Below are 26588 nucleotides of genomic sequence, written 5' to 3'. Positions count from 1 at the left end.
CTTCAGAAAACCGTACCGTCTTCCTATAGCAGTTGATAAACACGCCATAGAATTCTAGCCAATCCATTCCCAGAATAATATCAATTTGGTGCAAGGGTAAGCACACCAAATCTACCACGAACTCTTTCTCGAAGATCGTCAATTGACAACCTCGACAGACAACAGAAGTTTTCACAGAACCATTAGCAGGAGTATCTATCACCATACTTCCGCCTAGGGACGACATAATCATACCAATCCTGGTCGTACACTCATACGAAATAAACGAATGAGTAGCACCAGTGTCAACAATAGCAAGCAATTCAACATTATTAATCAAGCAAGTACCTTTAATCAGATTATCTTCCCTAGGAGCTCCAGCCCCACTCAGAGCAAACACCCTACCAGTAGTATGAGCTGCAGTAGCCGCCTTCTTCGGTTTCGAGCACTGCGAACTGATATGGCCTTTCTCGCCACAATTAAAACATGTCGGACCAGCATCCTTACATTCAGTAACTCTATGACCAGCCTGACCGCATCGGAAACATCTCAGCACTTTCTTGGTACAGCTATCAGCACGGTGGCCTGGCTCGCCACACTTGAAACATTTACCAGCTATGTAAGATCCTCCCCCACTTGGCTTCTTCTCATCTACCATTTTCTGCTTACCTTTACCATTCGGAGATACATAAGGACTACCACGATCCTTATTCTTCTTCTCACTAAGACTCTTGTAATGAGCAGTCCTAGCCTTGCTATCTTCATCAAATATCCTGCACTTGTTAACCAATGTAGGAAACCTACGAATCTCCTGGTAACCAATGCCTTGTTTGATCTCGGGACGCAACCCGTTCTCAAACTTGACACACTTGGATCCCTCAGCATCAGCATTATTATAGTGAGGACAATACTGCACCAGCTCCTCAAACTTCGAAGCGTAGTCAGCAACAGACAGGTTACCCTGCTTCAGTTCTAGAAATTCCATCTCCTTCTTACATCGCACATCAGCAGGAAAATATTTCTCCAGAAAGGCCGTCTTGAACCTTTCCCAAGTCATCTCAGCACCTGGTACTTCAATTCTCTGGCGAGTGTTATCCCACCAGTTTTCAGCCTCTTCAGATAACATATGCGTACCAAACTGCACCTTCTGTGCTTCAGTACACGTCATCACCCGGAAAATCTTCTCAATCTCCTTCAGCCAAATCTGAGCACCATCTGGATCATAGCGCCCTTTGAATGTAGGAGGGTTATTCTTCAGAAACCTTCCCAAATTCTTAAACTCGTCGACCGGCGGATTCTGCTGCGCCTGCATAGCCTGCGCCATAGCAGCCAAAGCCTCAGCAATCGCACGGTCATTTTCTCCAGCCATACTCTGCACAACACAACCACAACCGTTAAATATCGACAGTGTCATTTACACTAATCGACCAACGGGGAAAACATCACATTATGACTCGACTGGACTGACCATGCTCTGATACCACTAATGTAACACCCTTCTACCCAATCGACATATTTAAATAAGTTATCAGAGTACCACATGTAGAAGAGTTTACATTTCTTACAACATACACTTATCGCATCACAACACATAACACATTATTTATTATATTTAAAACTTCGCAGCGGACAACAACATAATTATTATTTTTCATCATATAATAATTCATAAAAATGTTTCAACATTGTCTCGACAAAACATCTCAACATTTTAATCCTCATGAACAACGTAAATAAAATATAATTATCTATCGAATCCCATAACCCCGGTGTCACATGACCAGAGCATTTGACTCGACTCCGTAGAATAGCTCTACATTTATTCTTCAAACCTCAACGAAAGCTACTCCTCTTTATCTGCACATTGCTCATCATAGATGAACATAAACACATGCAGAAGGGGTGAGAATTACATTATTAAATAATAATATAACGACATAAATATAAACATAATTATATATTTCACACATGCCAACACAGCTCATCATCATCATCATAATCAACAAACTCATGAACATCAACGAAACAACATATCAAATGCAATGCACACACCCATGCATGACTCAACACGACTCGGTATACCCATCTTGTGACCACTACAGGATCACCACTCCCAGATTCATCACCATAGAATCCGAGTTCCCCGTAAGGAACCAAGCCTCTCAACAAGCCCGGAGTCAACAACATCATTGGAACTCAGTCCGTTCATCACTAGGCATCGGCCTTTCATGAATGCATGCACACCAAACATGCATCATAATCAACATCGCAAAACATCGCAACAACAACATCATATGATCATGTTATCTTCATCATTAATAGCATGACATACAACTCAACAAAACAACAACAACATTACATCTTAACACATGGATTCATCACAATCAACCACAATAGGCCAAATCACCATTTCAACATAAAAATTAGTCATTTTTCAATACTGGAACAGTGTTAACCGGTTAACACCATGCGTTAACCGGTTAACGCAGGACAACAATACCTCCCCAGGCAAAACGCAACAGTGTTAACCGGTTAACGCTATAGGTTAACCGGTTAACGCAGGCAAAACTCAACATATTCACAAATTGTAACAGTGTTAACCGGTTAACACCATGGGTTAACCGGTTAACGCAGACGAAACAACAGTTCCTGCGCTAACACAAGGCAGAATGCAGAGTTTCCGCATTTTTCCGCCGTTGGAGGACTTCCGGACCTCCGATTCAACTTCCGTAAAAGGCTACGCGTTCGGGAAAACGCGACTCACACAACTACGGATTCAATTTCAGCTTAATTCGACTTATTCATCATAGTACTAAACGACGGTAAACCCCAACTTCCCCAATCTTCCTAATTCCCCAAAATCCATCAACAATCCTACCTAAATCATGAAAATGCTCGCATATTATCATTTAATAAGGTTCAGACCCCTTACCTGAGATAATTCGGCAACTCAACGCTTCCGCTTTTCCGCTCTTCAGCCTTTGCTCTACAGCTTCTCCCTTCTCTGCAGCTTCTCAACTTCCACGTAAAACTCTTCTGTTCCAAATGAGAAACTTTTTCTCTTATCCCAACTTATATATTTTCCAATTATTATTATTCCAAATAATAATAATAATAACAATAATAATAATAATAACCCAATTTATTTAATTAAATTAATAAAATAATATTATCAACTTAATTAAATAATTCTTTTACTTTATTTGGGGTGTTACAAGATGCACCGAAGTGACCGGGTAAAACTGCAGTTCGGCATGCAACAACAGATTCCAGAACCTCTGGCGTGTTTGGGAGATTGACATAAAAAAGAGTTGATGCACAATAGGATTAATCCGACTGGAGAGATTTCGCAAAAGAGATGTGTCGTCAGTGGAGGAATCAACAACAACATATCTTAAACGAATCAATCATCCATGGTGCAAGACCAACTCAACAATATATGGCATGGTTTAGGTCGGTAACAATGCAACAATTTGTGTCTGAGCCACGATATTTGATTGATCCAAGCCAACTAGCTTCATCATCATACGCCTAACAACAAGTCCCCGTCCAACACCAATATTAAACCACCCAAACCCAACAACCAACCTTACACCATCAACCTACCACATACACCCAACAACCAAGCACCAACTTCACAACTCATTCATGTCATTTACCCAACAACCAAGCACCCAACGTCGCAATCCATTCGTGCCACAAACCCAACCATAAAACCAAGAATCAAACCCTACACACCAACAACCATACACATCAACCACAACCGTCTATAGCCCAAATGATTCATATGGGTCACTTCATGGTAGTCCCCCACCAATGACCACTCAAACATCCCATCACCAAAACACCAAACCGTTGTTTAACTATAGTTCACTCTATGAACCATTGCTTCGTTTCCAAAACGATTCAATGTCCCAATTCGGGCAACTATATTGTCCACAATTCACCCAACCACATTGACCTAACTACGATAACATGGGCACCAAACTCCATTACGAAAGCGCCGTTGGCCAGAGCCCCCGGCTATTGGGATCAAATGATGACACATCTATCAAATACCGCTGGAACTTCCGCCAGACCTTTACACCAGCCATCATTGAATTAGGTCAACACGCAAAGACCCAAACACCTCAGGAAAATCGTGGGAGACCTCGACGGCAAACTAACGCACCTGAATATGGAATAGGGGGACGTTTTGGTCGGGCCGGTAATTAAATTTTTGTTAATCCCATGTAACTTTTATTATATCATGAATAAATTTTTTTTAACATTATATTTCATTATTTATTAAAAAAAATATTTAAAAAAAATTAATGCAAAAGGTGTATGCGCCAAATGAATTGACACATACACCATATGACCAATGCATGCGCCAGCTCACTTGGTGCCAACATGCAATGTTTTAAAAGCATGTCCCAGTGATACCGGCGTCTCCTCCTAATTTAAAATGGATGCGTCAGTTCATCTAACATATCTGTTTTTAAAGGTAACTAGTGGGATACCCGTGCTATCGCACGGGTTCCGTCGGGATTTATATTATATGATTGTCACTATTACTTTTCAAATTTATATATATTTATTAAGTTCATTAATATTTATATAATTAAAAATATATTGCATAAATAATTTTTTTATAAAATATGCGAGCGAACATTTTTTTGTTGTCAAATTAATGAATCATTTAATATGTGAGAAACATTTGTGTGAAAATGTTGGATAAAATACAAGGGCAGATTTATATAGCTATTCTGGACAAATAGCATAGTAAACTTTAGTTCGAAAAGTATTTTGGATCTTAAAACTAAAATGAATTTAAAACTAAAATAAATTGAAATTTGAAACATTCTTAAATAAAAAAAACAATAGAAATTTCAACCATAGTCCAATTATTCAAAGTAAAAAAATTGCTATCAAAAGTTAACAAACAACAGTGTCTTTGGCCGAATGAGGATCAAGTAGTCTCATTCAATTGAATTGTGTGTGACCACATGATGGCTAGCATGCCTGCATGACAAACAAATACAATTCATGAGTTTAAGTGAATGTCTCATAATATGAAAAGTAAAATAACATTAGTAGCATAAAGCATTAGAAGGATGTTCATACAAAAGAACCATTTGACTCATATATATTAGAAGTAATTCATATTTATTAGTTGTACTATTTTCTTAGCCCCTAAGTTTGTTAGAGGGTATTTTAGTATTTTATCCTATTCTAGTAACCCTAATTTTAGCTTATAAATAGGGTGGCAATCATTGTAACTTTTATCATGTTTTTGTAGCCGTCATTCTCTGAATATAATATTTTCATTCATCATTTATTCTACCTTTGCACCAACAATTGGTATCTAGAGTTTCGGTTCGGATTCATTGGGAAACACGGGAAACACGAGTGAACGTGAGGTCTTGTGTGTTTGATTTTGATTATTAGATTCGTGTTGAATCTTGAACAAAATCTGATCAGAATTTTAATTCTGTGGGTTGGGAAACACTGTGTGAGAAATCTGAGTGTACTGCGCAAGGTAGAAAGATGAATGGAAACGGCAACATGAACACCAAACTTCCAGTATTTGACGTTAAAAACTGGAATCGTTGGATGATCCAAATGCGTGTACTGTTCGGTGCTCAAGATGTTCTAGATCTTGTCACTGATGGTTATGTTCCGGTAGCAGCAGATGCGACGGATGAACAGAAAAACGCACAGAAGGAAGTAAGGAAGAAGGATCAGAAAGCATTGTTCTTCATTCATCGATGTGTTGATGTAAATGTGTTTGAGAAGATTGCAGATTTAACGACAGCAAAGGCTGCGTGGGACACACTGGTTAGATGTTATGGTGGTGACGCATCAGTGAAGAAGGTGAAGCTTCAGTCCTTGAGAAAGCAATATGAGAATCTCAACATGAAGAATAATGAGAAAGTTTCTGAATACATCTCCAGAGTGATTCTGATCACTAATGAGATGAAAGCGTGTGGAGAAACTCTTTCTGAAGAAACAATTATGGAGAAGGTATTGAGATCCCTTACCTCTCAATTTGATTACATTGTGGTAGCAATAGAACAATCCAAAGATCTGAGCACCATGAGAATTGAAGAGCTGCAGAGCAGTCTAGAAGCGCAAGAGTTGTGTTTGACTGAGAGAACTTCTGAAAGGGAAGTAGAGCAGCAGGCTCTGAAAGCAACTTCTGATAGGAGGTATCAGAAGCAGTCAGAAGCCAGGAGAAGATCTGATGGTGGTCAGAAGTCAAAAAGCTCAACCTCTGATAGACAAAAGAATGCTCAGAAGGGAAAAGAGAAGTATGACAAGAAGAAAATCCAATGTTACTGTTGTAAGAAGTTTGGTCACTTTGCTAGAGACTGTTGGTCAAACAAGGAGAGAAAATCAGAAGAAGCAAATATAGCCAGAAGTTCTGATGACGAATCTGTGCTATTGATGGCCTCTGAATCTGATGATATGGATCTGATAGACTAGTGGTATATGGACACTGGCTGTTCAAATCATCTTACTGGAAACAAGAAATGGCTGGTTGACTTTGAATCTGAAAAGAGGACAAAGATCAGATGTGCTGATGACAAATATCTTAATGCAGAAGGTATGGGAAATGTCAGAGTGATTCTGAACAATGGGAAAACAACATTGATTCAGAACGTGTGGTATGTACCTGGCATCAGAAGCAATCTGATGAGTGTGAGACAATTAATTGAGAAAGGTTTTTCAGTTACCATGAAGGACAATCTTCTGAAGCTGTATGACTGCAATCAGAAGTTGATTATGGAGTCAGAACAGGGAAGGAATAGAACATTCAAGGTGAATGTCAGAACTGCAGACTCAGAATGTCTTAGTGCAACAAGTGCTGAGAAGGAGAGTGAGCTGTGGCACAGAAGATTTGGTCATTTGAATTTCAGAAGCTTAAAACATCTAAATTCAAAGAAGTTGGTACATGGAATTCCTGCAATTAAGAAGCCTGAAAAATCATGCAAAGTTTGCATGGAAGGAAAACAACCACGATTGCCATTTGCGTCAGAAACTGCTCCAAGAGCAAAACATGCATTGGGAGTTGTACATTCTGATGTGTGTGGTCCATTTCCAATAGCATCGATTGGAGGGAATAAATACTTTGTGTTATTTGTTGATGAATTCACAAGAATGACATGGGTATCCCTTATTAAGCTTAAACACGAGGTGTTTGATGAATTCAAGAAGTTCAGAATGAAGGCTGAGAATCAGAGTGGTCAGAAGTTGAAGATTCTTAGAACTGACGGTGGAGGTGAGTATAACTCCAAAGAGTTCCAGAAGTTCTGTGAGGAGAATGGAATTGAGCATGAGGTTACTGCTCCTTATACCCCCCTCAACACAATGGTCTTGCTGAAAGAAGAAACCGCACTTTGCTTGATATGGTGAGAAGCATGCTAAAGGAGAAGAAACTTCCTCAGAAGCTCTGGGGAGAAGCTGTTGCCACTGCAACGTATGTACTCAACCGATGTCCTACGAAGAAGTTGAAGGAAATAGTTCCAATACAGAAGTGGACTGGAGATAAGCAAAGTGTTAGTCATCTGAAGGTGTTTGGTTCTGTTTGCTATAAACATGTTCCAGAAGCCAGAAGACAGAAGCTGGATGATAGAAGCAAAGTGATGATTCTGATAGGGTACCACAGTACAGGTGCATACAAGCTCTATTGTCCAGAAACCAATAAAATTGAATTCAGCAGAGATGTGATTGTGAAGGAATCAGAAGTTTGGAATTGGGATAAGTCTCAATCTGATTTTGATGTTAGAACTTCTGAAGAGAGGTCAGAGTTAAGAATTTCTGAAGTTGGAGTAAACTCTGTCGTTGATTCTGATTCTGATAGTGATTCTGACTCTAGAGAAGACTCAGAAGATGAAGGTGACTCTGATGACCCAGACTCTGATGGTAATCCAGATTCTGGTGGCAATTCAGACTCTGGAAATATGCCAGACCCTGAAGATGATCAAAGATCTGGAGGAAGTCAACCATCTGAAGCTAGAAACTCTGAAGCTCAAGACTCTGAACAAGTTCAGAGACCACAAAGAATCAGAAACATCCCCAGAAGATATGCAGAATTTGACATGCTGCAAGACACTGAAGTAGACTCTGAAGGAGAAGTTATTCAGTGCGCCATGTTAGTAGACTCTGAACCCATAAGTACAGAAGAGGCTCTTAAGCAGAAGCTCTGGCTGAAGGCCATGAAAGAAGAACTTGATGCTATAGAGAGAAACAAGACTTGGAAGCTGACAGAACTTCCAAAAGACAAGAAAGCCATCAGCGTCAGATGGGTTTTCAAGCAGAAGTTAAAGCCAGATGGTTCAATTGGCAAACATAAAGCAAGGTTGGTAGCCAGAGGATTTCTACAGAAACCTGGGCTGGATTACTCTGAAGTGTTTGCACCTGTAGCAAGACATGAAACAATCAGAATGGTGATTGCAATAGCTGCTAACAGGAATTGGCCTCTGATGCATTTAGATGTAAAATCTGCATTTCTGAACGGTCCATTAGAAGAAGAAGTTTACGTGTCACAACCTCCTGGATTTATGAAAAAGAATCAGGAAGGGATGGTGTACAGATTATACAAAGCTCTATATGGATTGAAACAAGCGCCCAGAGCTTGGAATCAGAAGATTGATTCATTTTTCAAGAAGCAAGGCTTTCAGAAATGTGAGATGGAGTACGGTGTCTATGTTCAGCATATTTCTGAAGGAAATATGACTCTGGTATGTTTATATGTTGATGATATACTGCTAACTGGAAGTTCTGAACAGGAGATAACCAAGTTCAAGAAAGTTCTGATGAATGAATTCGAAATGACTGATCTAGGCAAAATGACATACTTTCTAGGGATGGAGTTCAGATACTCTGAGAAAGGTATTATTTTGCATCAGCTCAAGTATGAATTAGAACTTCTGAAGAGATTTGAATTGAAGAATTGTAAGATTGCTGTCACATCTTCTGATACAAATCAGAAACTGAATTCTGACTCTGATGGAAAGGATGTGGACGCTACAACCTTCAAACAGTTGGTTGGTTCTCTGATGTATTTGTGCAATACCAGACCTGATATTTGCTATTCAGTTGGGGTGATTAGTAGGTTCATGAGTAAACCTAAGTGGTCCCATTACCAAGCTGTTGTCAGGATTCTGAGGTATATCAAGGGAACTCTGAAGTATGGAGTATTATTTCCTTCTGGAAGAAAGGATGAGTCAGAACTTCTGAGTTATTCAGATTCTGATTGGTGTGGAGACAGAGTTGACAAAAGAAGTACGTCTGGGTACTTATTCAAATTTCTGGGAGGTCCCATTTCTTGGTGTTCCAAGAAGCAACCTGTTGTGGCGTTGTCAACTTGTGAAGTTGAATACATTGCAGGTGCTGTTACTGCATGCCAAGCTGTGTGGATTCTGAATCTATTGCAGGATCTGAAGATTAAAGTAAACAAGCCTCTGAAGCTGATGATTGACAACAAGTCTGCAATCAATCTTGCCAGAAACCCAGTGTTGCATGGGAGAAGCAAGCACATTGAGACCAAGTATCATTTTCTGAGACATCAAGTTCAGAGGGGAGTGTTAGAAGTTGTACACTGCAGCACTCAGAAACAGTTGGCAGATGCTCTGACGAAAGCTATCAAGACTGATCAATTTCTCAGATTAAGGGATGAAATTGGTGTTACAAGTTTTGATGGAATATGAATTAAGGGATGGTATTAGAAGTAATTCATATTTATTAGTTGTACTATTTTCTTAGCCCCTAAGTTTGTTAGAGGGTATTTTAGTATTTTATCCTATTCTAGTAACCCTAATTTTAGCTTATAAATAGGGTGACAATCATTGTAACTTTTATCATGTTTTTGTAGTCGTCATTCTCTGAATAGAATATTTCCATTCATCATTTATTCTACCTTTGCACCAACAATATACACTAAGCATGATAATTTATTTAATTTCATATAGTCGAGGTAAGCAAAAAAGTTATTGAATAAAGTAGAAAGTAATTAAATTGTTGTCAAAATATAATAAGATAAAAAGCTTACCGGTTAACCAAGTGCTTCGAAGACCTCCTTGTACACAATATTTGTAGTAGTCGAACACGGTGAATTGTCCTTGTCATGGATTAGGATTTTTAGCCCACTTTTGCTCTTAACTCGTGAAATAGCAACATACAATTGACCATGACTAAATACTGGAGTAGGCAAGTACAATCCAACACTATCAAGTGATTGACCTTGGGATTTATTAATTGTCATTGCATATGAGACAATTATTGGAAATTGTCTCCAAATCAACTTAAATGGCCAAGGTGAATCAGACGGTGACATAGACATTCTTGGAATGTAAAAAATGTTACCTATGTTCTTTCTAGACACGATCTTTGCCTCTATGACATGATTTGCTAACCTTGTAACAATTAATCTTGTTCCATTGCACAGTCCATCAACCTGGTCCAAATTTCTCATTAGCATAATAGGTGTACCGACCTTCAATTTGATCTTATGATTTGGAATTCCTGATGCTCTTAATTTACTAAGAAATTCAGGAGTTAAAACTTCATAAGATTCATTATAAGTTGTGTCTGTTCTATCAATTGAATCGAAACTCAAATACTCTTTCTCTTCCCCTGAAATATTCGTTCATAAAACAAAACATAAAACATTATTAAAAATAATTGCTATAGTGTATTGTTTTATGTTTAGAAAAGATAAAAGCTAACTAACATTTACCTGGTATCAGATCCAATATGTAATGATTGATTCTATCCACAACTTCAATGGTTGAGGCAAGAATGGCTTTTCCTTGTAAGAACGTAACATCTTGAAATTTTTCCAACAAATTCGGATATGTGTAATCAACGATAGCCCTTATTGGATCTTCAAAATTTGAAATTAATAATTCTTTTGGAATTTCTATATCAACCAATCCATCATTTGGTTCAGAAATCTTACCATCACCAACTTGCAATATCCATTTTGAGAATTTTGCTAGTTCATCAGAACTTGTATTATCCCTTCCATGTCGAAGTCTCATATTCTTTGTGAGCTTTAGAACCTGACAATATTCCCAAACATAGGATGAGCTAATAGATGCATGGACAATATCAGAACGACTTGCTCTAGGAACAACTGGAAGAATCTGTCGGAAATCTCCTCCGAAAACAACAACCTTTCCACCAAAAATTGCATTTTGGAAACCCTTTTTGCTCATGACATCTTTTAGGGTTTTATCCAATGCCTCAAAGCAGTGCCTATGAGACATAGGTGCTTCATCCCATATTATGACATCGGTGGCTTCAAGTAGTTGTGAATGATCAGTGTCTTTGTCGATATTGCAAGTTGAGTTGTCAAGTGTTGGCACGGGTATTTTGAACTTTGAATGTGCGGTTCTTCCACCTGGCAATAATAATGATGCTATCCCACTTGAAGCAACAGTAAGAACAATTTTTTTCTGTGAACGAAGGGCACTTGATAGTGTTCTCCACATGAAAGTTTTGCCGGTTCCTCCGTAACCATGTAAAAAAAACACACCTCCTCTTTTTTTGTTGACAGCATCCATGATGGCATGATATATTGCAAGTTGTTCATCTTTAAATTATCAAGTTATAATTATAAGTAGAAAAAATATAAGATATTTTTAAATTCATAATAAAAATAAAATATGTCACCTGTAAGTGCATGAAAAAGCTCTTCGAAATTCTTTTGCTCTTTCTCAGCATTGTAATCAAGTTCGTCGTAAATCAGCCGGTTGCCAACATGCTTTGTGACATAGCTATCCGGATATGGCATACATGTAAATTCATGTAAACTTCTTCTATTTGATTGCATCATATTTTCAATCTCAATGAGTGTCAAATTCTTTAACTCAGTGTCTGATAGTTGCAATTCTGTCAACATTTTATAAGCAGTTATATAGTAACAATTTGAATATATATCATAAAATACATGTACAACCTGAAAGTGTATATCTAATATTATTACAAAAATTTCAACGGATAGCATTAGATAAGTAGTTAGATTCAACTTAGAAACATTATTCTAAAATTTGAAGATCAAATTCAACACAAAATTGTATTTTAATTAGTTAGGAATATGAATGCATATAATGTTCCTGTAAGGAACAACATACTTACAAAATGTAGGATATATATGAATTGTTAGGTAATATTTAACAAATAGGTATTGTATGTATCTTAATCATGTCTGCCATTAGTTACTTAATAGTTAACATATAATGTATGATGTAATATTAATCAAATTCTGTTTACACTTAGTTTTATGATGCGCAGAGCTAATTAATTAATATAAAACATATGGGTCAACACAAATTCATATATGAAAGATATAAAATATTTTGATAATTAGTAAAGACATTCTCTATAAAATAAAATAAGTTAAATAAATATTCAGACTATTGCATATAGTGCAGACCAAAACTATTTCTTCAAAGGAAAAACAAATAATGGAAATTTACCTCTTCTATTAGTATTCTATCTCTGTTGATATAAAATACCGTTAGATAAAGTCCTCCAGGTTTATTCCCAAACATGACGTGCCCTATTCACCGTACCGGATAACAACATCGTAACAAATAACTTTCTCAAAAAATGTCCAGAACCCCAATCTTTTGCTTCATTTATCGCTGCAACATATTCACTGTCATCGTTAAGAAATCCCATATGGAAGCATGCATCCCTAAAGCTATCCTGAACCTTTCCATCAACGAATTTTATATCTTCATAGCAAGTAGGGCCCTTGACAACTGTTAGCCAAACTAATGACTTCGGCCTTCCATATAAATTTATCAAAATCGGAATACTGTGAGGTTTGAGTTGTTTCAACTTGCAAACTTGATGAAGAAAGCTTTGGCAGTTCAGCATTTAGGCTGCGAGTCATTATATAAAAGAATCAATATAGAGTAAAATTCTATCACCATGTACGACATTGTACGAAAAAATCATAAGGGAAATCTGATACGCCAAGATGTTTGTGAAATACCTATCCTTCAGCTTCTTAATTTCAACATTACTAATATCATTAATGATCAGCTTTGTGCCACTCCAAGCATTGGATACATTTAAAGGAAAACCTCCTTCAACACCAACTAAATATCAGCATAATGAAGCAAATACATTGGGTATTTAAATTATCAACAGAACACGATAACGTTTACCTTGCGCAGCCATTATCCTTGCGTTTTGTAATAGAACAACAATGTTCACATCTTCCCCATGGTTCTTGTAGTATTCATAAAATTGCAATGCAAAATTACCCCATAGTGTACACTGCACGACAATTTTGCTACCAATAAAAAAAGCAAAGATGTTGTGGTTCAATTACACCACAACAAACAAAAGCAAAACACTTTATGATTTTTAACAGAATGGAAACCAACAAAAAGGAAACGAATACAATGTAAATAGTTTTTTGAGTATACGAACTCAAATGTTTTCATACCTCATGTCAGTGATCATAAACACAAACTTGCTTTTGTTGTTATCTGAGTTTATCTGAGTCTGCAGAATTTCAGTAACTCCTCCAACTACGTCTTCAAAAGTTTGATTAACAATGTAAGCATACATACAAGATAATCCAAATAAAATAGGTGAATAATATATATAAATATCAACGTACCAACCAATACATTAGGTTGAAATTTTCCATCAGCAATGGACGCCAAACCAAGAATGTTGAAATAATCTATAGGAATCTCCGGGAGCTCCATTTTCTTAACATAAGTTGAACCACAAAATACCAACTTGTATCCATGAGTAGTAGACTTAAAGGAGAAATCGTTGTTTGAGACTTTAAAGTTCTGCATGATATATGAAGCTCCTACGGCAAGATTGCCCACATATTTCGACACCAGATGGGATGGTACAATTGCTTGTATCATATCCAGCTTTTAATCATAAAAAATAAAAATGTGCCAAATTTGTTTAAGATAATCATTAACTATATAGAAATAAGTACGAAAATTAAAACATAAACAACTAACAGTGAAAATAATACCTTAGAATCAACCAAAATTAGTTCAAGGTGTTCTTTGTTTGACGAACTTCTCACAGTCCAGAGATGTCTACAACGAACATCAATCTTCCATAAATCTTTAGAATCGTTAATGTCCATCACGGATTCAATCGGTCGCGCCATCGTTAATTTAAATTCTGACAAAATCTGAAACCTAATTAGTAGGTTACAATACGTTCAAAAAATAGAAGAAACATGATTATCAATGAAATTGTGGAAAGGTTATGGAGTTTACCGAATGGAAAAGTTGAAAGAGGAAGAAGAAAGAATTTGTGAATGAGTGACGAAAATAGGTTTTCAATTTGTGAATGAATTGAAAGGGGAAACAAAAAGATATCATGAATGAGTTGAAAGGGGAAGAAAAATGAATTTGTAAAGCCATGGTGTAGATAGGGTTTTCTAATCCCCAAAACAATTATAAATGAAACTCAATTTTCCAAATTGAATTATAAATGAAACTCAATTTTCCAAATTGAATTGGAATTCAAAGAGGCATAAAATGAATTGGTGTCTGCGTATCCCAAAGCGTTACTCGTGTATCCCATTTTGTATTTTGTATAAACCATATATATGAGAATAAACTAAGAAATGACACCTCAACAAAATTAATTGCCAAATCTCTAATAGTTCAGGAATTTTGAAAAAGTCAGTAATGTCCTTTTGTTTTAGTTAAAAATAGATTTGATCAAAAAGGTAAATTAGAGAGTAATTAGGGATTGTTTTTATTAGTTAGATATTAGATAGATTATTTTGGATTTTTTTTTTAAAAAATGGTTATTTTTAAAAAACATTTAAAAATTTAAAAATTTGTTTTAAAATTTTAATAATCATATGTCACGTCAGATCGACATATACCATGTCAGAATTGTATTTTAAAATGGAGAAAATAAATGGAACTCTTCAAAATTAATCCAAATGTCAGAGGAAATAAATAGCCAGTATTCACTAAAGACAAAATAAACATAGTTTAAAAAATTAAAACCCTAAATCAACGAAAACATAGCGAAGCCGCAACCGCTCGGCCTCTTTATCAGAACCAAGATCTGATTGATCTCAACACCATCCGGCAGAAACAGTGAGAAATTCATCATTCAGGTTTTCTTTCTTTTCTTTTTTTTCATCTCTTTCTTCCCCTCTTCTCGTTCCTTCATCATTAGGGTTTCATAACCATTGCGATTCGCGGCTGCGGTAGCCGCCCCTTACTACGCCGCAGATCGGACCCCCACTCCGCACCACTGCGCGTTCAATCTAATATTTGAACAGACCAACGTGTTCTTTTGAACCGAGAGCCCAATTTGTGTTGATTCAATTTTGTATTTACATCTGTATTTTATATTCTTGCAGCAACATTTAACACGGCATCAATTTTTCGCGATTTAAAACCTAGATTTGAAACAGAAAATGTCAAGTAAGAAGGAAGAGAAAGCTCAGGTTGCAGCTGATAGAATCAAGGCTGCGGCATTGACGGCTGCCAAAGGGCTTAGTCGTGCTCAGGCTGAACGGGCGGCAACAGCGGCTGCTCGAAATGTTAATGCTTATGGTCAGAAGGAAGAAGGGCCTAGCAGATGGCAAGAGAAAAGGGAGGCTAAGAGACAGATGTATTTGATGAGTACTGAGAAAGCTGTTAAATTGGGTGTAAGGAAGGAAGTTAAGCCCACTATGTCGACAATCGGTGGGAATGCACAGTGCCAAAAGTGTTACGGTTCTGGTCACTGGACATATGAGTGCAAGGGTGAGCGGGTTTACATTTCACGGCCCTCTCGGACCCAGCAACTTAAAAACCCTAAATTGAGGGTGAAAGTGTCTGAAGTAACTATGGAAAATGATTTGGGTTATAATAATCGTCACGAACCAAAGGAGGAAAATCATATACTGAGTTCCAAAAAGACCAAGAGGAAACATCGGTCTGCTCCTGGTAGTGATAGTGAGGATTCGGTGTTTGAGACTGATAGTGGCAGTGGATCATCGTCTGTTACGGGTTCGGATTATTCTTCTGAAAGTAGTTCGGGTTCCAGTTCATCATCTGATTCAGAGGAAGAAAGAAGACGGAGGAAGAGGAAGAGTCTGAAGAAGAAGCAGACTGAGAAGAAGAGCAAAGGAAAAAGCAGGAGGTACAGTACATCATCTGAATCGTCTGATTCAGATTCTGGTTCAGACTCTGACTCTGATGATAAAAGCAGCAAGAAGAAGAAGAGGCACAGTCGAAGGCATTGAATGAAACTGAGTAATGTATGGAGCAGCTAAGACTTTGGTGTGTAGGTGTCAAACAGGATCAGCTCCACAGGCACAATCTTCAAATTTTAACAGATATAATGTAGAATAAGCTTTGCTAGATATCTGGGTTGTACGTATTCTCTTTCATTAACTTTGTTATCCTGAAGAAACTTGGAAGTTTGATTTTATCTTTAATGTTTGACTTTATGGATGATGCCCTATGTATCTTGTGATGCTTAAGTAGTTATATGGATTTTGCAATTAATGCAAGCTTCATAGTTTCTACCATACTCAGATAATCCTGTTTACTACTTTAACTTTTTATGGTATGAGTCTTTCATAAATGAGTGTTTTCTTACATTTACATGACATCAAATTAGCTGAGCTTGAGTTTAGTGCTCAGAGTTTTCATCAACTGATATCCTATACTGTATGTATACGCCAGGGTTTAAATGTTCAGTTATATGTTGTTGACTCGTCGTGAACCCCATTAGCTTTTAATTTACATACATGTGACCTTGTGGGGATTTTTCATGTTTTTTTTCTTGCCCTCTTGTTATGTGTGTGTGTGTGTGTGTCTGTGTATTTATGACTTACAATGGTGGTATGTGTATTTATGACTTACAATGGTGGTATTTAGATTTAATACACGGCCTAGTGCAACTGACAGAAAACCCTATGAGTAGTCCAATTTCTGTAGCTTATTTGTGAGGTGCTTTTAAATTATTTTGGGATTATACATGCTGTGATTTAAGTGAAAGCTGAACTTTTTTGGGGTACTCCACCCCTCTTTCCCTTAAAAAGCTTGAGGCACCGTAACACCTGTTATAGGGGGTCAGGTATTAAGATGCCCTCAAGGACACAAGTTCTTACAAGTTCTGTGCACAGTGTGCCTATCTGGTGTCAGGTATGTTGATATTACGAATAATTGCTTTATTTCTGTAGAATGACATGCAAAAAATTACAAACATTTACCAATGCCTAGTCCTTTAACTGTTAAATAATTTGGTTTTCTTTAAATAAGATATCTTTTGAATATAAAAATAAATGTCAGGAATTTGTAGTTTTACATAGATTATAACTAAGTTCAACCCAACTTGATTGAAGTCCTTCAATTGTTAGATATCAAGGATCTCAACAAAAATAAATATATACACAAACACACAATTCCTTAGATCTAACACCGATATCTCACATTGAGTCTTTTGAAAGGGTATTTGTTTCATATATAGCACAAGTTTGACCTGAATCCAAAACAGCTTCAGCTTGTGTGCTTTATGGTCTATGAACATAGCCGGCAAAGCTCATTGCTGGGCTGGAATATAGGAATTTACAGTAGAGCACAGACCATATGCTATTACGTGTTTTGGAAAGTAGGTATTTACAGTAGAGCATAGACCATATGCTAACCCATGCTTTGCACTAATGTCCCCTTAGAAACCATATTCAGTCCCTTGTTTCTGACCCTGAGGACATATTGGATTGTTTTGTACAATTAAAATTGTACTCCCTCCGTTTCAAAATGACTGTCAATCATTTTGAAACGAAGGTAGTATATCTCTTGGCAAATGTAGACTGTTACTGTGTCTCTCCCCTCATGTTTCGCTAGCCTTATTTAAAGGCAGAGTTCTGTTGATTATAAATGAAATTGATGGGAATTTAGAGTGAATTCAATGCTGAGAAATTTGTTGTTTGCTATTAATTCCAGGTTGGCTCACTATTGTTAGCCTACAGTTATTATTTCTTGAAAATTTCAATGAGGGAAAGTCAGGAATGGATGCCCTTCCATTTAAGGTCCCACCATAAGAAAATGTATTTAAAAAACTATATCTAATTTAAGCATAATGAATGCATAGTTATATATAGTAACCTTAACTTGTATTATAAGCAGTTGATAAGATTATTACAGTTATAACAAGTAGGTCAAAGCATATAGAGAGTACTTGATACTGCCTTTTCACAATTGTATGTTTTATTTATATATAAGAAGGCCGTCTGTATAACTAAAAGCAGCTGATTTATTTGAAGTCGCCAAGCGTAACCGCTCCATTACCATCACCCTTTAACTTGATGTTGGTGTTATTGGTAACACCAAGTAGCTTTTGATTGTCTCCATTGAGAAAGCAACCTGTTGGTGCTTGAATGGGGAGAGGAGAGTTGAAGTTGGGATTTGGTTCAGGTCGAGTTGACATAGCTCGGCTTCTATCACGTCCATCCATCAAGTCAGCAAAACCTCTAAACATCCCTGCCATTTGGAAGAAAAGGAACTGTTTAACTTGTTTTCTTTGTTATATGTATGCATAATGTTGAAGGAAGATTACCTTTTTATAGATGCAAAAATGAGAATCTTAGGGCAAGTGGTTGCTTTACACTAGGGGTGTTCAGAACTTGGTCCAAACCATTAACCCATCACAACCCATAACTTCAAACCGGGTCTGACCCGAATCCAAACAAAATTAGAGGACAATGAGATTTGGGTTGACCCTCACATTAAATGTCCTGTTCCAAAAGGTTTAGAGGACAATGATGTTATTTTTTACTCGTAATTTAAGAGTTTGTTGAAGTTTGAGTTTAAATTGCTGAGGTTATTATTGTTCCTATAGTAATATGGTTGATTTTAATTAGAATATTATTGTTCCTATTGTTATATGGTTGATTTTAATAAGGTTATGTTTTTGTTTGCCCTATTTAGAATTAATAAAATTTGGGAAATTTGTGGATTGCTTTTGTTAGATAGTATTACCAAATGAATTACATATGGAATAATTTCATTTAAAAAAAAAAGTTTATGTATTACAATTTGGTGCATGTCCCGGGACCAATCCGATTTTATCTTTGTAGCGTCTCATCTTTATTACCCGTATATCATCAGGCTTTATCGGATTAAAGACTGGAATCAGGTCCAAATTCTGATGCAGCCGTATGATTAAGGGATGAACACAGAATCTGACCTAAGGTGTCTTCTGGACACTTCTTCCTCACAAATAGGCATCAAATTAAGTGTTAAATAGTTTTATTTTATTTTATTTTATGAAGAATAAGAGTAATGAGTTTGTCTAAAAAAAATCCATTCACTCGAGCCAGTAGGAGAAACATTTTCCATAGATTCGTTCATACTTGAAAGTAAATCAAGATAAGAAATCTCTAAATTCCATTGGACGAAACCAAATGCCTGATTGATTTTTGTTGGGCATCTTTTATCCCATTTGTGTAAACGGATAGGAGTGAATAGAATATGACTCATAATCTTCTTGGTGCAGCATCTCCTATGTGCAACATGTAATAATTAAGAATAACTGTTCTATATATGTTTGTGTTTCTTTGATTGGATATGATAATCCAATTGAAATATTCTCTTTTAAATTAATAAAAGCATCTTTAGTTACATTATTTTTTTACAACACACAGCTTACAATTAAGAGAACTTCGCAAGAGATAAAGAAAAGTAATCCTCGTTGAATCTAATATTTTCTTACAAAGGGCCTAAATATGTTTAGCTTAAGCATCTTGGAAAATATGTTTAGCTTAAACCCGGCCTATTGCTTTCGGACTAAGATGAATTAGTGCGACGAGTTGGGCTAAGCACGCCTCAATAATAAAAGAAATATTAAAATATTTAATAAAAGATATTAATAAGAGTAGTGTTTGGATGACAAAATAGAAATTCTATTTTATTTTTAAAGTTGTTGATTTAAATAATAATAATTTGTTTAAAATAATATATTTAATTCAATTATCATATATGTGTTGAGCTATTAAGTCCTATATTGTTTATTTTTAAATTATTGAATGTATAAATATATTCAAATACTATTATTTTTTGAGTTAGTTTTTAGGATGAGATTCAAACTCATTTAATATAATATAGTATTTGAATTTTACAACTTTGTTTAATAAATTATGTTAAAAATTCCAATAAGAGAATTGAATACAAAACCTAACATGAGAGGGAGTATTAAACTATATTTGAATCTCATGTCTATTTAACAATGATAATATTGTTAATTAAAAATCTATGACCTTTTAAGATATAATTTAGTAAAAAAACAAACAAACAAAAGTTTACTAAATCTAACCGATTACACTTTTTCATAACCAAATTATTAGTTTGATACATTTATATGAATTTCAATAATAAATAGTTTTTGTAAATCAAACTGTTTGTTTTATGGTAAATTGAATTTTTTGAACATTTTTCTAATAAAATCTATATTTAATTTTTTTTATTATTATTATTATTAATTTTTCATAAAAAATAAACATAACTTATGATAATGTGTTTAATACATACACTTGCTTACTTTCATAACAGATGCTATTTATACACTTTAATAATGAACAAAATGTAAAATTCATACATTAATGTTAATATGATATATTGAATTTATGTTGAACTTAAACTTATTATTCGGTTAAATATCAATATCAGTATTATATTTTATTTGTTAATGTTTAAAAAGCAACGTTTACATCTCAAGGTATTTATATTTATAAGATAGAAAATATATTATCTTGAATATGTTTTTATAATTTGCATAATTATTATATACTATCTTTTATATTGGCGAATGCTTTTATTTGTATGTTTATTATTCCTTTTGATTTTATTTATAAAAGAAAATTGGTTTTTTAAATTTATTGAATAATCAATATATATAATATATTATAAATTTTAGATAAATTAATTATTTAATAAATTAAAAAAATAAATTTTCTTTTATATGTAAAATCGGAGGAATTCGTAATAAAAACAGAGAAATATTTATTAAGATGAGAGGTATTGAAACCTCACCATTTTATTTAACTATTGAGACCTTACATGCCCCAATTTATATTACAGAACATTACATGATTTTGATGGGTACTAATACAACATTAGCGATTATATCGCCTATTGGAAGAATCAAAACCACCAAAGATGATGGCTCCATTACCATTGCCTTTGGTGTAACCAGCGTTGTTTATAAGACCTCTCATGTTTTGGGTGCCTTTGTTGTTAAACGAGGCAGGGGGCTGGTTCTGTGGCTTGGCACGTTGCTGAGTTGTAGCAGCGACATCGGAGTTGCGCGAGTGTCGGGGTTGTGTCTCCACCGGTTCATCGTCAATGTCAGTTTCTGTGTCATTGTCATCGTGACCGTCGTCTAAAAGACGAAGCAGCTGCATAAGAGATCTAGAATTTGCCATTGATAGTTATTATGGGAAACACTAAAACAAGTTTTTGTGGCTTATCTAGGTTATTTGGTTTGTATACGCTTTTATAAGTAGGTGAGGAGGAATATTGAGGTAGTAGCTTGCACAATAAGCTAATGTCAATTATTTTTATTCTATTATAAAGTAAGAATTTGAAATTTGTTATTTCAAAGATATAATGGAATATGATTCCAAATTGAAATTTAATTAATTTTTTTATTATTCATGCACTAAAGATAGGGTTCCATTATGGCACTAAAATTAAGTGTAAGTTGATGATGTGAAATTTTAAATCGATAGTGTTTGATCTCCGATACGGCGATGTAGGAGCGAATATATAAGGCTTAAATCGATAGTGTTTAAATCAATAGTTCAAGATTCAAGATTAGTGTAGTGAAAAGTGAAAATCAGAAAGTGTACATTATATTTCTTGTGAAATGACTTTTATACCTTAAGTAATTCGGAGTGGTTTGACATTAATTTGAAACTAATTTTTCCATTGGGCCGGCTAAGAACAATTGCCTCAAAGACTTGCCGAGCGTTACTGAGTTAGAGAAGTCTTTAGCGGTCGTGGCCGACCTTTAAGGATGTTGTTTGCTTCGAATTAGAATTGAAAATGCTTGGAGTCAGTTGAAAAGTAGCGGGGAACAAGCACATTAAATGCATTTCCATCATTGCAACGTTTCACTGCTTCTTTTTGACACAAGGATTGAAGTGACTAGTTATGACATGTTTCTTCTTATAGTGCACTCGAGTTTGCTTACGTTTTCAAAGAAAAATCAAACCGTTGGTTTTGTAACTTCTCTTTGCAGCTGATATGGCTCGTTGCTCACTTTTGCATATATATATATATATATATATATATATATATATATATATATATATATATATATATATATATATATATATATATATATATATATATATATGGATTGTTGAATGCATATAAATTTTTTCGCAATCCTTGAAAGTAAACTCCCATTCATAAGCTCTCCCCTCCTGGAAGTATTTAATAGAATAATTGCATCTTTTCGCTTAAAACTTCAACCTTTCTCCACTATATTTGCTTTACCAACTCCGACTGACCATGTACCCTTCTCACCTCAAACTTTTACCTTTAAGATTTTTTTTCTTTGGTCAAGATGAGTGATAGCCCTATTCACATAGCTAGCGATTCTAAGAGTGATGTTTCATCTGTTACGAGAATGCGAGTATCACCTGACTCAAATCCTTTCTCATTGCTTATGATCACATGTTCCATGAAGTTATATCCTAAGCCTAAACCCTATAATTATGATTCAGAAAGGGTATCTAGAAACTCCTATGATGAGAGAGCTTTCTCCAGGGCTTCTTTCGATGCCCTCTTGACAAAGGATGATGCTCAAGAGGGTTATACGGTTGTTCCTATGCAACCCTCGTTTGCCTACTTTAATAGTACACGTCACTAAGTTGAGGAGAGAACACACTGGGGATTTCATTCATGTTTACTAGAGAACCTACAATTACGACCCCAATGATGCTAAAATAAAGACCCACATGGAGCATAGGGGTAAACTAGATGTAGTTTCCTGTCTCAAGCCCGACAATAATTTTAAAGTTGACGAGTTGTCTCAAAAATGGGTGACGTTGGTGGAGTCGGCTGACACAAGTAGTATAGTTGGGTGGCTGCATAAGTGGTGGGGACCCCGTTTGTCTTAAATACCGAGACGACCATAGGCACGGTCGACATCGTTGTCGATGATCCCTCAGAATGGTTGGTCCTTCCCGTGGACTCAGAGAAAAGGATATGCAACTCCTTTGATGTGTGTTTGTGTCCATTCTATGAGTGCTTGCTCACTAGGGTAGTTATGTGGCTACCTCTATCTAAATTTGAGGTGGTCTTCGTGAAACACTTGAAAATTGTCCCCCCTCAAATTCATCCGAGGTCTTAGATTTACACAAAAATGTTCTAGTTTTAGGCTGAGCAAGGGTCTTAGAAGTATTATCTTTAGATGTTCTTCAACTTGTTCTACATCGTGCACACCTCCCATAATGTTATTCATGACCAGAGGCTTATCACATTTCACCCATATTACGCTTGGTTCAACCCTTTCACCAATGACTGAGGCGATTTTCTAAGGCATTTCATACTGGTGAAACCCCTTACTCTGGAGGCTCATCTTACTTTCAGATCCGGCCAAACTGAGTCCTCTCGCTTCTGCAAGAGTATATTTATGAAGTATTGGTTTTGACCTCATTTTCGCTCTACACTCAATTCTTACCGCCTCAATCTGGGTCCCTTCTCTGTTGAAGAGGTAAGATGAGGGAGGATTTTTATTCCCTATATAAAGGACTTGGTTATGAAGAGGGGTTCGGTCCTAATGAAGTGTCGTCTTCCCTATAAAGGAAGAAGTGAATTAATATGTACGCCATTGTGAGTGAGCCCGGTCACATGGAGAGGAACATATATTTGGTGAGGACGGAGTCCTATAGGTTTTCTTTGAAATGTGATATTGTATCTTGTAGATAACATGAATAAACTTCAAATGCTCTAGATTTTTTCCATTGCTCAAGGCATCAAATTTGGCTCTGCTAAGCGGTTTGTTATGCCTCATCCTATAACTTTTGCACCTACCTCTGTTGGCGAGGCTATTGTAGCTTCCCACGGGGTTGATCAACTTAAAACCGTTGGAGCCTTTCTATATGTGAAATATCCTCCATAGGCTCATTCTCTAGTGAAGAGGTGTTAGGACCAAACTTCTCCTTCGACAGGGGACTCTCCTAAACTAGCTTGTTTATCCGTGGATGATACTTCAAAGTTAGTTACTCCTTTCCTATGAATTCTTACTATTGTTCCTTCTCAAATTCCTCAAATTCCCAAAGAAGTTGATGTTGTTATGTCTACTAAGGATCTAAGATTTGTCCATAGTCTTTCTGAGGTAGAGAAGATGAAACTTCTCTCTGAGGTTACCTTCCACCCTTACCGAGTTGCTTTTCTGTCTCTCTGACTACTGTTGGCAGAGGAAATGTCTTGCTTGTAGGTAATCCTTCCAAGGAAAGTGATACATGGAAAGGAAAGTGTGAAGACATGAAGTAGAAGTATAATGCCTTCCAAAGGAGTTGGCTGACCTCCAGGAGAAGAATATGCTTGCTGAGGCTCTGCAAGAGGAGGCGAAGGTCCACATATCTCCTTCTACCATGGTTGTTCGGATCCTTGAACCAGAATCCTCCCTTGAGTCTGATAAAAAGTGGAACCATGAGACATATGATGTTGTTGTTGAGGTGGATCGCCACACTAAGGAGGTTAGGAAAACTCTTCAGCAAGAGAAGGTGTCCCGCCCTAAGGATAAAAAAACTCATGATGACGAGGTGGCTGTTGTAACACCCTTAAACCCTAAACATAAATTTATAAAGCACACAAAATAAAAGAATATTAAGGGTGCTACATTTCTCAACATAACATTTGATCGAAAAATAACAAGTGTACTATTTTTATCGATGTAGTAATAAGAGGGATGTTTCCCAAAGATCGATCTCGAGGATTGCACAACAATATAAGGGTAAACAGTCACTCAATTGAACAACAATAATAGTTATGATTTTGGAGAATTCACTGTAAGAAAAAATATAACAATTAAATATTTTCATAAGTTAATATGATATGCCAAGGACGGTGTATAAAAATCTCCTGTAATGATCCTTTAGTGTATATCTCCTTAATACTGAACATTGTTTCAATTACCGGATCTTAAGATTATTTCCCCCTAAGACCTCGGAGGGAAACCTTTGGTATTCAATCTAACCTCTAAGTCCTTAGGTGATTATGATGAAACCAAGCATTTTAATTTAACAAGAATAATCTGGTAACCATAGGGTATCCCTAGTCCTAGGTGATATCTACTATGGTTTCACTGTATAAAAACCTTAACAATTGTAGTCCTGCTAATCGTTAACCATACATCAATCTTAATTTTTTCCATAAAGAAAGCATTACGCAATTCATACAGTGAAATTGATAACAAATAACATATTAAAGAAAATTTAACATCAGAGTAATTACATGATCAATTCAGGGACACCCCCTGGCATTGGGGGATTTATCCTATCATATTATTCAAATCAGATGCAAGATAAAATTGAGACATTACAAAAAGTTCGGAATTTCGTTGATCTTCAATCGCCTCCACTCTTGAAGGATCTCCGTTCTTCTTCGCTTTCCACAACTTCAATCTTGATCGTCTTAATTTTTTTGATCGTGTAAAAGTCCCCCTCTCCATATTCAAATCTCCTGTAAATAGTTCATGATGACAATTTTTCTCAAGTAAAAGTCCAAAATGCCCTCCGAGATAAGTTGTGCCAAAAACAACACAAAACTGGAAAATCAAGTGCCCAAGCCAACACTGGCCGTGTCAGGCAACACGCCAGGCCGTGTTGGGCTTTTGGAGCACAAGTCCTTGACGCGCATGCTCAGGGAGGATGACACGGGCCGTGTCAGCTCCCTGTTTTCCTCTTCCATGACACTTCTCCTGACACGGCCCGTGTTGGGCAACACGGGTGGCCGTGTCAGGGCTACTGTAGGTCCAATTTTCTTCTTCCGATAGGCTCGGAACATTCGATTTGCTTGTCTATCCCTCCGGTACACTTGTTTACACCTGAAACCAAAAGAACTACCACAAAAGGACATAAAATGGAGTATGATGATGCATATAACATGTAATCAACAAATGGAAACAACAATACCGAACATCTAAATTACTAAACAAAACAATAAAATAAGTGGACTAATGTGTTACCGACTTCTTACAAAGGTGCCGAATGAGTGTCATAAAACAAGAAGATTTGGAGACTGATTACAACCCCAAACTTATCTCATTGCTTGTCCTCAAGTGATGCTCGAGACATCAGGACGGTTACCCCCAACTTTCGCATCCACAATGCTACTGCGATCTTTCACAATCTCTTATTCACTTTTCAATCACAGTTTTACTCTTTCCCGATTTCCGACTTTAGCCACATTTTAACTTTGACACATCTTTTGGCCTGTAGATTTTCACACTCTCACCAAATCTCTCGGGATCAAAGTGTTTACACTTAAGAAAAAATAGAGCATGCAAAGTCAACTTTTAGGTTTGAAATACAAATACCTTTATAACAAGCAACACACAACACACACTATTCAAGGACTTTTTCGGTTGTAGCGGGG

The 26588-nt window shown here is 36.2% G+C and overlaps 2 protein-coding genes across 3 annotated transcripts; one reads left to right on the top strand and one right to left on the bottom strand.

The window, feature by feature from the left end:
• Positions 1-14909: 14909 nt before the first annotated feature.
• LOC127073204 (uncharacterized) lies at positions 14910-16504 on the top strand. Of its 2 annotated transcripts, none has more exons than XM_051014338.1 (2): positions 14910-15097; positions 15347-16504. In XM_051014338.1, the coding sequence occupies exon 2, from the start codon at positions 15404-15406 to the stop codon at positions 16214-16216; it is 813 nt and encodes a 270-aa protein (XP_050870295.1). In that variant the 5' UTR covers positions 14910-15097; positions 15347-15403; the 3' UTR covers positions 16217-16504. The 2 variants fall into 2 exon arrangements, with proteins under 2 accessions (XP_050870295.1, XP_050870296.1); XM_051014339.1 differs by having other exon boundaries at positions 14923-15077.
• A 4454-nt stretch (positions 16505-20958) lies between these two features.
• LOC127073203 (uncharacterized) lies at positions 20959-21462 on the bottom strand. Its single transcript, XM_051014337.1, has one exon. The coding sequence runs from the start codon at positions 21398-21400 to the stop codon at positions 21092-21094; it is 309 nt and encodes a 102-aa protein (XP_050870294.1). The 5' UTR covers positions 21401-21462; the 3' UTR covers positions 20959-21091.
• Between the last annotated feature and the right edge of the window lie 5126 nt (positions 21463-26588).

This window comes from Lathyrus oleraceus, chromosome 4 (assembly GCF_024323335.1).
Source record: "Lathyrus oleraceus cultivar Zhongwan6 chromosome 4, CAAS_Psat_ZW6_1.0, whole genome shotgun sequence".
Taxonomy (NCBI): domain Eukaryota; kingdom Viridiplantae; phylum Streptophyta; class Magnoliopsida; order Fabales; family Fabaceae; genus Lathyrus; species Lathyrus oleraceus.
Note: the sequence above shows the minus strand (reverse complement) of the source record. Positions and strands in the feature narration are given on the sequence as shown.